Source organism: Bombina bombina, chromosome 1, assembly GCF_027579735.1.
Source record: "Bombina bombina isolate aBomBom1 chromosome 1, aBomBom1.pri, whole genome shotgun sequence".
NCBI classification, from domain to species: Eukaryota; Metazoa; Chordata; class Amphibia; order Anura; family Bombinatoridae; genus Bombina; species Bombina bombina.
In genome coordinates this window covers 15,266,790-15,284,289 of record NC_069499.1, presented here as the reverse complement: position 1 = coordinate 15,284,289, position 17,500 = coordinate 15,266,790, and the positions used below count along the sequence as shown (strand labels likewise).

The following is a 17,500-nucleotide window of genomic DNA, read 5'->3' as shown; positions in this document are numbered from 1 at the left end:
TGTTGCAGCAAAGATACACACATGCAGGCTGAAATTAATCAGTGTAGCAAGTTAAACATGAGCTATCAAGCAGTTTTAATAGGAACAAGATCTTCCTGTCTATAAATCAGTCCAGATTGGAATGCATAAAAGGAACTCTTTGCAGAAAAATGCAAGTGAAGTCTGTGTTGTGTGATTTTTTTATTAGGTTTATAATGCTGTTTAGCAAATGTTTTTGTTCATTTAACTTACTTTAATTATATATTCTGTATTGTGTGATTATTTGATACTGTTTATAATGTTGTTTAGCATTTAAAGTCATCATTTCAAAGCTTTAAAAATAATGTATTAGGTGTTATTTATGACAATTTTGGGAGGGGCCTGAAACCTAACTCCCTCACTTTCCATTGACTTACATTATAAACTGGGTTTTAATTTACAACGGTTTCAATTTACAACCATTCCTTCTGTTAATATGTGTATATACATATATATTTATGTGTTACTGTGTGTATACACATATATATTTATGTGTTACTATTTGTATATACGGTACATATATATTTATGTGTTACGATGTGTGTATACATATATATTTATGTGTTATTATTTGTATATACATATATATTTATGTGTTACTATTTGTATATACGTATATATTTATGTGTTATTATTTGTATATACATATATATTTATGTGTTAGTATGTGTATATACATATATATTTATGTGTTAGTATGTGTATATACATATATATTTATGTGTTAGTATGTGTATATACATATATATTTATGTGTTACTATATGTATATACATATATATTTATGTGTTATTATGTGTATATACATATATATTTATGTGTTATTATTTGTATATACATATATATTTATGTGTTACTATATGTATATACATATATATTTATGTGTTATTATTTGTATATACATATATATTTATGTGTTACTATTTGTATATACATATATATTTATGTGTTACGATGTGTGTATACATATATATTTATGTGTTATTATGTGTATATACATATATATTTATGTGTTATTATGTGTATATACATATATATTTATGTGTTATTATTTGTATATACATATATATTTATGTGTTACTATTTGTATATACGTATATATTTATGTGTTATTATTTGTATATACATATATATTTATGTGTTAGTATGTGTATATACATATATATTTATGTGTTAGTATGTGTATATACATATATATTTATGTGTTACTATGTGTATATACATATATATTTATGTGTTAGTATGTGTATATACATATATATTTATGTGTTAGTATGTGTATATACATATATATTTATGTGTTATTATTTGTATATACATATATATTTATGTGTTACTATGTGTATATACATATATATTTATGTGTTAGTATGTGTATATACATATATACAGGGAGTGCAGAATTATTAGGCAAATTAGTATTTTGACCACATCATCCTCTTTATGCATGTTGTCTTACTCCAAGCTGTATAGGCGTGTATTTATGTGTTACTATGTGTATATACATATATATTTATGTGTTAGTATGTGTATATACATATATATTTATGTGTTACTATGTGTATATACATACATATATTTATGTGTTAGTATGTGTATATACATATATATTTATGTGTTACTATGTGTATATACATATCTATTTATGTGTTATTATGTGTATATACATATATATTTATGTGTTACTATGTGTATATACATATATATTTATGTGTTACTATGTGTATATACATATATATTTATGTGTTACTATGTGTATATACATATATATTTATGTGTTACTATGTGTATATACATATATATTTATGTGTTACTATGTGTATATACATATATATTTATGTGTTATTATGTGTATATACAGATATATTTATGTGTTACTATGTGTATATACATATATATTTATGTGTTTGTATGTGTATATACATTTATATTTATGTGTTACTATGTGTATATACAGATATATCTATCTGTTAGTGTGTGTATATACATATATATTTATATGTTAGTATGTGTATATACATATATATTTATGTGTTATTATGTGTATATATATATATATATATTTATGTGTTTATATGTGTATATACAAATATATTTATGTGTTAGTATGTGTATATACATATATATTTATGTGTTACTATGTGTATATACAAATATATTTATGTGTTAGTATGTGTATATACATATATATTTATGTGTTAGTATGTGTATATACATATATATTTATGTGTTATTATGTGTATATACAGATATATTTATGTGTTACTATAAGTGATGTGGCGAACCTAAAATTTTGCGTTTGCGAACAGCGAACACGAACTTCCACAAAAGTTTTGCGAATGGGCGAACCGCCATTGACTTCAATAGGCAGGCGAATTTTAAAACCTGTATCCAGGATACAGAAGAACCCGTAATCTAAAGGACATTATCAGTCCTAGTCATCTCGCTAGTGAAAAAACTAAAAGTGCCTTTACCAACGGTTCCTTTAAATGTGGAACCTGTACCACATGCAGCTTTATGCTGAAATTACAAACAATATATGATCGGTTCAATAAACCACACAAAGTAAATGCACACATCAATTGCCAAACTGAAGGGGTAATATATGCATTACGCTGCAACTGTAATCTATTCTATGTTGGCATGACAACCAGAAAAATAAGAGTAAGGTTGCAAGAACATTTGAGGAACATTAAAAATGCCAGAAAAGATTTACAAGCAGGAAAACAACTCACCTTGGTGGCCAGACACTTTTTGTATAAACATAATTCAAAACAAAGTGATTTAAAATGTTTCGGAATACAAAGAGTTAAACTGGGGATCAGAGGTGGAGATGTAGAAAAAACCCTTCAAAAAGCTGAAAGCAAATGGATTTTTCTCCTTAACACAGTTTACCCATCAGGGTTAAATGAGTGTAACAACCTTTCTCCTTTTCTGTAAAAATGTGCAATGGACAGCACAAATTTATGACAACACAACCCAATCCTCTAAACATCTTTGTGTTAACCGCCAGTATCTCAATAGCTAATCACAACTAAGTTACTGTCAACCGCCAGTATCTTAATAGCTAATCACAATTAAGTTTCAAAACCAAAAGATATCTATAGCTAAAATCGAGCCTATATGTTAAAGATGAAGACCTCAGGATATACAAATAATCTTGAAATTACAAGTTTTAGACTTACTAAAGTGTTGAAGATTGAAATAATATTCGTTGTTATTTGCCTTATAAGTTAAGTCTAAATTCAATCCTAACATCGCCATATATTATCCAAAATACTTTTACAATTAAAATAATGACACCCATAACCACATTAGAGTGTATATTTTTATGCACTAGTTGTTTTAGGATTATTTTATGATTGTTCTTATTATTTTACTTATTAATACTATATAATTTCTAAGCACATAATTCAACTGCAAGTTATACACACTAGCGGTGTTTATTGTTAATAAAAGTTCATTGTTTGTACTTTAGCCTCTACATTATGAAGAATTATGCACACAGTCACTTGTTTCTTCTTTGACGCATATTTAGAATTAAATATTATTTTTAGCACCTTTGAGAATTAAACTCACATGTATTTACTTTATATAGCACATCACAGTAGCATTCTTCACTAAATAATTACACGGGATATTTTCATTTAATACCACACAACCAGGTGGAATATACCAGCGATAGTAATAAGTCTGTAATATCAGTAAAGTATTCACAATGCAGGTCGTCAATACCTGTTATACACAGCACATTTTCACTGTGGCACCCACAGGGTTAATTCACTATACAGCATCACAAATTTTGGGGAATATTGTGCATTAATTCAAGGACGAAATAAACTTAAGTCCTCAATTTATGGCTTATCACTAAGTTCGTACATAAGGCTACGGTATTTCACTTCACTGTATAACTTCAATACAATAACAAAGTTACATTTACGATTAGCAATAAATCAGATAACTTTAAATCAGAACCGTAATGATAGGCGGACCCTACACTGAAGATGATGAGGATTGGCTGTTAGCAATACCGTCACTTAGGAGGTGTGACCACAAGGCTTTAAAAGACCAGTATGTGAGCGGCGCGCTCACCCTTTGAAAAAGCCGCGAGGCGAAACATGTTAGGGACGTTAGGGACGCTAGGGTACTGGTGATGAGCCCTTGGAGCTCATGTATTTTTAGCTAGCCTTAGGAACCTTGATCGTTAACGATACTTTGTACCGTATTAAACTAACCTTAGTTGGGAATGGCTAATGGGGGCAGAACACTGACGTTCAAACAAGCTGCTGGATAATCTATAGCTCAAACTGTTTACTATGACAGCCAGCTAATGATTGAATATTGTTGAACGTCAGCAGTAGGAACACCGTAGTACAACTTTACATGTAATATTGGTTATGTAATACCTATACACAATACCGAACTAAGACAACGGGAGTAAACGACTCGTTAATCCACTTTTCCAAATCAGCCTATGTTTTGGCTATCAGCATCACAGTCGTTAAAATCAAATTAACTGAGATTTAACCGTTAGCAGTACTCATACTATTCCTAAAAAGCTTTGACTATACAGGGCTAAATACCGCACTTATATGCTTTCGTCTGGGAATGCTACATCGCAATTTATATATATTTCTCTACTGATCATGTCTGCTGGATTGTAACATCACGTATTGATTGTGCAGTCTATGTAGCAGTGGTCACTCTATTTACTACCCAGAGCATTGATATTATGCCATCCACTTAAAGGCACATTTAGAACTTTTATTACATCAGTCTGTCCTATATAACAACAGGAACGGCATTTACTCAGTGTCCATCACTTTGTAATAACATCGACAGGGATATTCCAAAATAAGAATTTTATAACCATCTAAATATAGTATTAACTAATAAGGTCCCAGTCCCAAATATCAGGTATTTTTGCACCTGCAGGGATAAATTTAATGGAACCTTAAGAATGTTAGATTAATAACATCTCTTCATTTGGCATAAACTTCTTATGTAAGATACAGTAACATCGATACAAATATCGAAACACTGTATTATTAATGGTGATAATACTACTATGAAGTGTGACCTCCAATTTCACTGATACCTTGTATAACAGTGTGTATATTTGCCAGACTTTGTATATTCAAATATCGAAGACATTATTAAATATTCAGCACGAAGCCTTTATTTTAGGAATGCAGGCTATAATATAGCCATACATGTATATGCGTACTGAAACTCAAAGAGTAACTTAAAGGGATTTTATAGAAAGTCCCTAAAATCACGTCTAGTGAACAAAAGTGTATAACCATTCAAGCCACTCAACAATACATGTATAAGTGTACTGAAACTCAAAAAGTAACTTAAAGGGATTTTATAGAAAGTCCCTAATATCACGTTTAGTGAACCAAAGTGTATAACCATTCAACATTTATCAGTAATAACACACTGATTAACCTTACTCGAGTTGTCATTTCCGGTGTACATTGAATACATAGTATTACCACTAGCCCCCATACCATATATTCAATTTATTTAAGATACTATATATCCACTATACCAACTAATACACGCTCTATAAGTAAAATTATCTTGGCTCCTAAGAGTGTTTTTAAGTGTGTGTTTTCCAATTTTAACTAGCCTTTAATTTTTAATGTAATTTAGTTTATACAGACAGTTTTGTCTTTTTTCTCTGCACATCCTTGCACGACTCTCTCTGTTACCACAATTTTATTTAATTGAGTAATCCCCAGAGTGCTATAAATGTAGTCTATCCCAGATATGGTAACTCAACCTATCTGTCAGTTTTTTGTCTGAATTTTAAAACCTACAGGGACTCTTTCTGGCCACAAAAGTGATGGAAAAGTTGTTTCAAGGGGCTAACACCTGGACTGTGGCATGCCGGAGGGGGATCCATGGCAAAACTCCCATGGAAAATTACATAGTTGATGCAGAGTCTGTTTTTAATCCATAAAGGGCAAAATCACCTAAAATTCCTAAATTGTTTGGAATAACGTGTTTTAAAACATCAGGTATGATGTTGTATCGTTCAGGTAGTGTAAGGGTTACATCCGCTTCACAGTGACGGACCAAACTCCACGTTTAACGCACCAAAAACAACCGCAAACAGTCCATTTGCACAACCGCAAACTCCCCATTTGCACAAGGTTGGATACCAAGCTAGCCATGTCCCGTTCCTTGTCCTCACTGATGTCACTGCGCGTGCAATCACTTCCTGGGGTAACAGAAAATGCTCCACCCACAAGATGCTCCTATTACATTACTGCAATGAGAATGCTGCCTGTATCTGTGTGTACTGCTCCCTGGCTGGAGAGCACAGGGGACACCAGGTCGAGATGCTGAATGAGGCTTCTGAGAAGAAGAAAAAGAAACTGAGAAATGTTCTGCAGAAACTGACCACAAAGAGAGAGGAGACTGAGAAAAGAGTCCAGAGTCTGCAGAAGCACAGGAGAGGGGTGCAAGAGAAAGCAGCTGGTGTAACAGAGAGACTCACTGCCCTGATTAGGGACATCAGGAAACAGCTGGAAGACCTAGAGAAGCGAGTCCTGAGTGAGATCACCCTGCAGCAGGAGCAGGTTTTACTCACAATCTCTGATCTGATGCAGCAGCTGGGAAAAAGAGAACGACGAGCTAACCAGGAAGATTTGTCACATTGAGGAGCTGTGCAACATGACTGACCCATTAACTGTCCTACAAGAACAGGAATCACACAGAGATGAGATGCTTGGTCGGTCCTCCTACTTCCAATTTGGGGCACTGCGCATGCAATTTAATGTGCCACCAGATAGGAGTGGTGTGTTAACTCGTACTATTCTTATCAGTTTAATCCCTGTTACGTCCCCTATCAGGGGACGTGTATATGGCATCGATTTTAGGAACCCGGAGATGATTTTAGGAACCGGGAGATGGAAAAAGATGCTTGGACACCCAGAACAGGTCGTTCTCCTTCAACCATTTTATATGAGGGTCCCTCAACAGGCACGACAGCATGAAAGACCCCATATGCCATTACTTCCTTTTGCACAATCGAGTACAGGTATGGCATCGATTTTAGGAACCCGGAGATGATTTTAGGAACCGGGAGATGGAAAAAGATGCTTGGACACCCAGTACAGGTTGTTCTCCTTCAGCCATTTTATACGAGGGTCCCTCAACAGGCACGACAGCATGAAAGACCCCATATGCCATTACTTCCTTTTGCACAATTGAGTACAGGTATGGCATCGATTTTAGGACCCCGGAGATGAAGTTAGGAACCGGGAGATGGAAAAAGATGCTTGGACACCCAGTACAGGTCGTTCTCCTTCAGCCATTTTATACGAGGGTCCCTCAACAGGCACGACAGCATGAAAGACCCCATATGCCATTACTTCCTTTTGCACAATCGAGTACAGGTATGGTATCGATTTTAGGAACCCGGAGATGATTTTAGGAACCAGGAGATGGAAAAAGATGCTTGGACACCCAGTACAGGTCGTTCTCCTTCAGCCATTTTATACGAGGGTCCCACAACAGGCACGACAGCATGAAAGACCCCATATGCCATTACTTCCTTTTGCACAATCGAGTACAGGTATGGCATCGATTTTAGGAACCCGGAGATGATTTTAGGAACCGGGAGATGGAAAAAGACGCTTGGACACCCAGTACAGGTCGTTCTCCTTCAGCCATTTTATACGAGAGTCCCTCAACAGGCACGACAGCATGAAAGACCCCATATGCCATTACTTCCTTTTGCACAATCGAGTACAGGTATGGCATCAATTTTAGGAACCCGGACATGATTTTAGGAACCGGGAGATGGAAAAAGACGCTTGGACACCCAGTACAGGTCGTTCTCCTTCAGAATTTTTATACGAGGGTTCCTCAACAGGCACGACAGCATGAAAGACCCCATATGCCATTACTTCCTTTTGCACAATCGAGTACAGGTATGGCATCGATTTTAGGAACCCGGAGATGATTTTAGGAACCGGGAGATGGAAAAAGATGCTTGGACACCCAGTACAGGTCGTTCTCCTTCAGCCATTTTATACGAGGGTCCCTCAACAGGCACGACAGCATGAAAGACCCCATATGCCATTACTTCCTTTTGCACAATCGAATACAGGTATGGCATCGATTTTTGGAACCCAGAGATGATTTTAGGAACCGGGAGATGGAAAAAGATGCTTGGACACCCAGTACAGGTCATTCTCCTTCAGCCATTTTATACGAGGGTCCCTCAACAGGCACGACAGCATGAAAGACCCCATATGCCATAACTTCCTTTTGCACAATCGAGTACAGGTATGGCATCGATTTTAGGAACCCGGAGATGATTTTAGGAACCGGGAGATGGAAAAAGATGCTTGGACACCCAGTACAGGTCGTTCTCCTTCAGCATTTTTATACGAGGGTCCCTCAACAGGCACGACAGCATGAAAGACCCCATATGCCATTACTTCCTTTTGCACAATCGAGTACAGGTATGGCATCGATTTTAGGAACCTGGAGATGATTTTCGGAACCGGGAGATGAAAAAGATGCTTGGACACCCAGTACAGGTCGTTCTCCTTCAGCCTTTTTATACGAGGGTCACTCAACAGGAATGACAGCATGAAAGACCCCATATGCCATTACTTCCTTTTGCACAATCGAGTACAGGTATGGCATCGATTTTAGGAACCCGGAGATGATTTTAGGAATCGGGAGATGGAAAAAGATGCTTGGACACCCAGTACAGGTCGTTCTCCTTCAGCCATTTTATACGAGGGTCCCTCAACAGGCACGACAGCATGAAAGACCCCATATGCCATTACTTCCTTTTGCACAATCGAGTACAGGTATGGCATCGATTTTAGGAACCCGGAGATGATTTTAGGAACCGGGAGATGGAAAAAGATGCTTGGACACCCAGTACAGGTCGTTCTCCTTCAGCCATTTTATACGAGGGTCCCTCAACAGGCACGACAGCATGAAAGACCCCATATGCCATTACTTCCTTTTGCACAATCGAGTACAGGTATGGCATCGATTTTAGGAACCCAGAGATGATTTTAGGAACCGGAGATGGAAAAAGATGCTTGGACACCCAGTACAGGTCATTCTCCTTCAGCCATTTTATACGAGGGTCCCTCAACAGGCACGACAGCATGAAAGACCCCATATGCCATTACTTCCTTTTGCACAATCGAGTACAGGTATGGCATCGATTTTAGGAACCCGGAGATGATTTTAGGAACTGGGAGATGGAAAAAGATGCTTGGTCGGTCCAGCCACAAGATAGATAGATAGATACATAGATTAGATAGATAGATCAACAGATGCAATAGATACATTTGATGATAGATACGATAGATAGATAGATTTGATAGATAAATAGATAGATTTGATAGATAGATAATTTCCCAGACAGAGAATTACAAGACGGGCGGCCTGGGACCCATGGTAAGGCTCCCAGAGGCAGTTGTGGGGCCCGAGGCTCTGAATTTGGGGCACTGCGCGTGCAATCTACTGTGACACCAGATATGAGTGGTATGTTAAGTAGTACTATTCTTATCAGTTTAATCCCTGTTACGTCCCCCATCAGGGGACGTGTATATGGCATTGATTTATGAAATTTTGGCCGTGTACCTTCCACTGCAGTGTCCCAATAGCTACAAATTTTTGGAACGCCTCAAACTCCACTAGCTTGTATGGTAAAAGCTGGCGGGCTAAGAGTTCAGACAAGCCAGCTGTCAGGCGCTGGGCAAGGGGGTGATTTTGTGACATTGGCTTCTTACGCTCAAACATGTCCTTGACAGACACCTTGACAGACACCGCATCAAGACTCCGAGCGGAAGCTGTAGAAGATTGGGTGTCCTGTGTTAGCCAGTCAACTATGTGCTCCGAAGTTTTCGAGTTCAGGGTATGTGGCCTCAGAACACTGGGCATTATTCTAGGGACAAAGGGAATCACAGCACCATGACCACGACGGCCCCTGCGGGGTGGCTTGCCTCTGCCTGTCATTTTTTTTTTATGGCATGGATTTTAGGATCCGGGAGATGGAAAAAGATGCTTTGTCGGTCCTCCTACTTCAAATTTGGGGCACTGCGCGTGCAATCTAATGTGCCACCAGATAGGAGTGGTGTGTTAAGTAGTACTATTCCTATCAGTTTAATCCCTGTTATGTGCCTTTTTTTTTGTTTGATTTTTGAAGCCACAGTGCAGCACCAGAGGCCAGAAAAATTTGGCATGTACACATGCCTGAAAAATTAGGTATTGTTGCAGACCAGAAAAATTGATGTTTGTTTCCCTGGCAGAAAGTGCCCTAGAACATTGCGGCTTGAACCCTAGTTGGTGGCGGATAAGTCACAAAGTCATCCTGCATTCGGAGATAAAATACAGCAGCGTGTGGACCATTTTTAGCCCAAGGCAGCTCATCTCATCATGCCTTTTTTACTCGAATGTATTGCCCAATGTCAGTCCCTTCGGGATCCATCCCTCATTCATCTTAATAAAGGTGAGGTAATCAAGACTTTTTTGACCTAGGCGACTTCGCTTCTCAGTGACAATACCTCCTGCTGCACTGAAGGTCCTTTCCGACAGGACACTTGAAGCGGGGCAGGCCAGAAGTTCTATGGCAAATTGGGATAGCTCAGACCACAGGTCAAGCCTGCACACCCAGTAGTCAAGGGGTTCATCGCTCCTCAGAGTGTCGAGATCTGCAGTTAAGGCAAGGTAGTCTGTTAACTGTCGGTTGAGTCGTTCTCTGAGGCTGGACCCCGAAGGGCTGTGGCAATACATAGGAGTTAAAAAGGTCTGCATGTCCTCCATCAACAACACGTCTGTAAAGCGTCCTGCCCTTCCTGGTGTGGTCGTGGGAGGAGGAGTATTACTTTCACCTCTTCCCCTGTTAGATTCCCATTGTGCTGTGACATCACCCTTATACGCTGTGTAAAGCATACTTTTTAATTTATTTTTGAACTGCTCCATCCTTTCCGACTTGCGGGAATTCGGTAACATTTCAAGCACTTTATGCTTATACCGGGGGTCTAGTAGCGTGGACACCCAGTAAAGTTCGTTCTCCTTCAGCTTTTTTATACGAGTGTCCCTCAACAGGCGCAACAGCATGAAAGACCCCATTTGCACAAGGTTGGATGCCGAGCTACTCATGTCCCGTTCCTCGTCCTCACTGATTTCACTGAAGGTATCTTCTTCCCCCCAGCCACATACAACACCACGGGTACCAGATAGGTGACAATGAGCACCCTGGGATGCCTGTTGTGCTTGGTCTTCCTCCTCCTCCTCAAAGCCACATTCCTCCTCTGACTCCTCTTCCTCACAATCCTCTTCCTGCATTGCCGCTAGTCCAGCAAGCGATGCTGATAAGGCTGTTTCTGGTGGTGATGGTGACCACAACTCTTCCTCTTTTCGCTCATCTACAGCCTGATCCAGCACTCTTCGCAGGGCACGCTCCAGGAAGAAAACAAATGGTATGATGTCGCTGATGGTGCCTTCGGTGCGACTGACTAGGTTTGTCACCTCCTCAAAAGGATGCATGAGCCTACAGGCATTGCGCATGAGTGTCCAGTAACGTGGCAAAAAAATTCCCAGCTCCCCAGAGGCTGTCCTAGCACCCCGGTCATACAAATACTCGTTAACGGCTTTTTCTTGTTGGAGCAGGCGGTCGAAAATTAGGAGTGTTGAATTCCAATGTGTCGGGCTGTCGCAAATCAAGCGCCTCACTGGCAGGTTGTTTCGCCGCTGGATATCTGACAAGTGCACCATGGCCATGTAGGAATACCTGAAATGGTCACACACCTTCCTGGCCTGCTTCAGGACATCCTGTAAGCCTGGGTACTTAAGCACAAAGCGTTGTATGATCAGATTACACACATGTGCCATGCACGGCACATGTGTCAACTTGCCCAATTTCAATGCCGCCACCAAATTACTTCCGTTGTCAGAAACAACTTTGCCAATCTCCAGTTGGTGCGGAGTCAGCCACAGATCCACCTGTGCATTCAGGGCGGACAGGAGTGCTGCTGCGGTGTGACTCTCTGCTTTCAGGCAAGTCAACCCCAAGACGGCGTGACACTGCCGTATCCGGGATGTGGAATAGTACCTGGGGAGCTGGGAGGGGGTGCCGTTGATGTGGAGCAAGAAGCAGCAGCAGAAGAGGACTCAGCCAAGGAGGTTATAGAAGAGGATGGAGTAGGAGGAGTAGAGGAGGTGGCATGTGTGTAAATTTTCGAATTTCGAATGTAGAACGAATGTTATTACCGAAATTCGAATTCTAAATCCGAATGTCGATAAGAAAGAATATTCTTAAAAATTCGAAAATCGAATGTTATTTACAGTTTTCGAATGTCACTTTCGAATTCAAATGTTTATAATTATATTGAATGTCCACATTCGAAATTTCGAATTTAACATTCTATTTAACAAATACTATTCAGAAGTTCAATAGTTCATGTGGTAGGGCGGGAATCTAGTAAATTGATACATAATAGATACAAATATATCATTTCGAATGTTTCCATATAGAATATTGCATAATTCGAATATTACATTTAAAGAAAGCATTAAAAATACTATTACAAACATATAAATTCGAATTTTTCGAATTCGAATATAAATTCAAATTTTTCGAATTCGAATATTGCATAATTCGAATATTACATTTAAAGAAAAAGCATTAGAAATACTATTACAATCTAAATTCGAATTTTTCGAATTCGAATACACGTATTGCATAATTCGAATATTACATTTAAAGAAAAAGCATTATAAATACTATTACAATCTAAATTCGAATTTTTCGAATTCGAATATTGCATAATTCGAATATTACATTTAAAGAAAAAGCATTATAAATACTATTACAATCTAAATTCGAATTTTTTCGAAAAGAATATTTTCGAATGTAATCGTAAAATTAGAAACCGAACATTCGAAAATCGAATGTTAGAATGTTATGTAAACATTCGAAATTCGATTCGAACGAACGTGTTAAAATTCGTGCCATTTTTCGAATGTTGCGAAACATTCGCCCATCCCTACTCCAGACGCAGCAGCTTCAAATATCTGTTTGCTGCTATGTAATGGTATTTTAGCAGCTGCTCTCTTGATCCGATGCATGGATCTGGCAGAAATCTTTCTCAATGTGCCTTTATCGGCACGAACCCGTCTGTGCTCTTAATCAGCCACAAATCTCTTAATAGTGCGATGATCACACTTAAATTTTCTAGAAATATCTAATGTTTTCATACCTCGACAAAGGAAGGCATTGAGCTATTTCACTCTTTTCGGCAGCAGAGAGATCCTTTTTCTTCCCCATATTGCTTGAAAATGGTGCTCTGCTTAATAATGTGGAACACCCTCCTTTAGTAGTTTTTCCTTTAATTGGGCTCACCTGGCAATCTAATTATCACAGGTGTCCGAGATTGTTTTCAGTGATCAAAAGAGCCCTGAGACACAATGCCATCCATGAGTTAAACTGAAAAAAAAAATTAATCTTTGTGACACTGAAATAGAATTTGCATAATAATTTGGAACAGGGTGTAGATTAGGTTTATTTTTTTATTTTGGATAAAAAAATTTTTTTTTCTAATATTAGATTTTTTTTATTTTAATTTAATGTTAGCAGTTTTTAATGTAATGTTAGGATTTTTTATTTTATTTTTAAGTTAGGATTTTTTAATTTTGGTAATTTTTAATTAATTTATTAGTAAGATAGTCTTTTTTATTTTATGTAATTGGGGTTAATTTAGGGGGTGTTAGGTTAGGGGGCTTAGTGATTAGATTAAGACTTTGCATTGTTGGGGGATGGTGGTTTAGGGGTTAATAGTTTAATTAGGTATATAGCGTTGTGGGGGGTTGGCGATTTAGGGGTTAATAGGTTAATTAGGTAGATTGCATTGGGGGTTGGCGGATTATGGGTTAATAGGTAATTAGGTACTTTGCAATGTGGGGCGGTGGCGAATTAGGGGATAATTAGGTAGATTGTGTTCTGGGGGGTTGGCGGATTAGGGGTTAATAGGGTAATTATGTACTTTGTGTTGTGGGGATTGCGATGTGGGGGTTTGGCAGTTTAGGGGTTCATACTTTAGTTAGGTTATTTGTGTTGTGGGTGAATGGCGGATTAGGGGTTAATACATTTTATTTAATTATTGCGTTGGGGGATGGCAGTTGAGAGGTACATATTACGCATGTGATAGGTAAAATTTCTCCATTTTAACCAAGTAAGTCCTTGCGCTGAATATGTGATACCGACTCGTGACGCAGGTTCTATGTTAGTTTATAGGAGTAAAAACTGCGGGCGACGGGTGACATATACGCGCCGCATTTATATACGGTGCCGTATATGTGATCACTCACTTCGACTAAAAACTAGCGTTGCTGGCTTTTATGGCTCGGGCACTCAACTTGTGATCTGGCCTATATTGTATAATATGGAAAAATACTTCTGTCTGTTATATTCCTTAATCTCTTTATGTAAAGACAAAAATAGTTCAGTTTAAGAATGGAGTCATGAAAACTTTATTTGTGCTGAAAAAATATATATATAGTTTTCCGGTGTATATACAGATCTGCACTCGAGAATTAAAGCCAATATCAATAAATTAAAATGATGAAAATCTGCATGGCCTCAAAGCCCTGGTACTGAAGGAGTTAATGTGTAGAATGATACAAGATAACGGCAATATCTAGAACACAAGAACTGTAAAAAACTGGGTTATCACAGAGATACAAAAAGCACAAGTGATGCTTAATCTGAAGACTAATGTGTTTTATCTCTTGACCAATGATATCGGCTCCTGTCATGCAGGCATACAATCACATCACAGATAGATAGATGAGAGATGGATAGATAGATAGATAGATAGATAGATAGATAGATAGATAGATAGATAGATAGATAGATAGATAGATAGACAGGCAGGCAGGCAGGCAGGCAGGCAGGCAGAAAGACAGACAGATAGATAGATTGATAGACAGATGATAGAAAGATAGATGATAGATAGATAGATAGAAAGATAGAAAGGCAGACAGATAGATAGATAGATAGATAGATAGATAGATAGATAGATAGAAAGATAGATAGACATATAGACAGACAGATGATAGATATACAGATAGATAAACAGATAGATAGCTATTCAGATAGATAGATAGATAGATAGATAGATAGATAGATAGATAGATAGATATATAGGCAGGTAGAAAGACAGAAAGACAGACAGATAGATAGAGATAGATGATAGATGATAGATAGATAGATAGATAGATAGATAGATAGATAGATAGATAGATAGATGATAGATAGATAGATAGATAGATAGATAGATAGATAGATAGACAGAAAGATAGAAAGACAGACAGACAGATAGATAGATAGATAGATAGATAGATAGATAGATAGATAGAAAGATAGATGTACATATAGACAGACAGATGATAGATAGAAAGATATTTAGATTGTAGATACATATACAGAAAGATAGATAGATAGATAGATAGATAGATAGATAGATAGATAGATAGATATACAGATAGATAGATAGATATACAGATAGATAGATAGATAGATAGATAGATAGATAGATAGATAGATAGATGATAGATAGCTATTGATGAAATTGTAAATTATACATTACAAGCCATTATAATTTGTTTATGATCTTTAGGACTTTTTAAAAAAAATATATGATATAAAAATTAAAATGTTAGTGCTTACCAAGTAAAGAAAAATCATTTTTGCATATGTTTATAGGAAAGAAAAAACAAGAAATGATACAACCTCCTGGCATAGCGCCTGTGTGAAATGCGTCAGGTAAGAAAGAGATCAGATTGAGGCCACACCCAGGATCACCGCCTACTTTGCATGATTATTGCGGTAGGGGCTGAACATAACACAGGACACACAAACCTCTCGCTCAGTACATGTGGGCAGGGTCGCTGGATGTTTGTCACTTCACGTGCAGGGGTAAGTGCCAGAATTAATGTCCTTGTTAATAACAGTTCCCTCTATACATTTAAATGATGACCATGTAAGTGTATAAACTATACATTTACTGGGGTGCAGTTTTGTTTAAAATGCCAAAAGCCCAACTACCCCCCCCCCCCCCCCAAATGCTCTGCTCCTATCTGTTTCCCCCATATCCACCATGCACTGGCTGTGAGTGACATAAAGGTTCATACTGACTTTTATATCCCTTTAAGAATCCTCTTACAGCCACTGACTAAATGCATTGGGGCATCTGAATATCTACTTGTGATGCTGATAGAAGCCTCTTGTAGCATGAAAATAACCCCTGGTAACACCCAGATCACAAGTGGTGCACACAAATATTAGCTCTGTTGTTTGATAACACCGCTCAAGTGAAATTGTGCTTTTATTTCTGTTTATCAGTGATTAAAAGGGATATGGTATATGACAAGGTGTTGGTCTAGGAAGGGTTCAGAGGTGTGTGTGTATCTATATTTATGTGTGTGTGTGTGTGTATCTATATTTATGTGTGTGTGTGTGTGTGTGTGTGTATCTATATTTATGCGTGTGTGTGTGTGTGTTTCTATATTTATGTGTGTGTGTGTATCTATATTTATGTGTGGGTGTGTATCTATATTTATGTGTGTGTATCTATATTTATGGGTGTGTATCTATATTTATGTGTGTGTATCTATATTTATGTGTGGATGTGTGTGTATCTATATTTATGTGTGGATGTGTGTGTATCTATATTTATGTGTGTGTGTGTGTATCTATATTTATGTGTGGGTGTGTATCTATATTTATGTGTGTGTGTGTATCTATATTTATGTGTGGATGTGTGTGTATCTATATTTATGTGTGTGTGTGTATCTATATTTATGTGTGTGTGTGTGTGTGTATCTATATTTATGTGTGTGTGTGTATCTATATTTATGTGTGTATCTATATTTATGTGTGTGTGTGTATCTATATTTATGTGTGTGTGTGTGTGTGTGTATCTATATTTATGTGTGTGTATCTATATTTATGTGTGTGTGTGTGTATCTATATTTATGTGTGTGTGTGTGTATCTATATTTATGTGTGTGTGTATGTGTGTGTGTGTATCTATATTTATGTGTGTGTGTGTATCTATATTTATGTGTGTGTGTATGTGTGTGTATCTATATTTATGTGTGTGTGTGTGTGTGTGTGTGTGTATCTATATTTATGTGTGTGTGTGTGTGTGTGTATCTATATTTATGTGTGGGTGTGTGTGTGCATCTATATTTATGTGTGTGTGTGTGTATATCTATATTTATGTGTGTGTGTGTATATCTATATTTATGTGTGTGTATATATATTTATGTGTGTGTATCTATATTTATGTGTGTGTGTGTGTGTATATCTATATTTATGTGTGTGTGTGTATATCTATATTTATGTGTGTGTGTATATCTATATTTATGTGTGTGTGTGTATATCTATATTTATGTGTGTGTCTGTATCTATATTTATGTGTGTGTGTGTAT

The 17,500-nt window shown here is 37.2% G+C and overlaps 1 protein-coding gene across 6 annotated transcripts in view; it reads left to right on the top strand.

The window, feature by feature from the left end:
- GPR132 (G protein-coupled receptor 132) overlaps positions 1 to 17,500 on the top strand; it is a 182,966-nt gene that overhangs the window by 77,974 nt on the left and 87,492 nt on the right. For 2 of the 6 annotated variants that reach the window (XM_053697252.1, XM_053697253.1), the window contains exon 2: positions 15,772 to 15,831. In XM_053697252.1, the coding sequence (XP_053553227.1) occupies positions 15,772 to 15,831 (60 nt within the window). Of the gene's footprint in view, positions 1 to 15,770; positions 15,985 to 17,500 lie in introns of those variants that run through there. The other 4 variants (XM_053697250.1, XM_053697249.1, XM_053697254.1 and 1 more) reach the window with 3 other exon arrangements.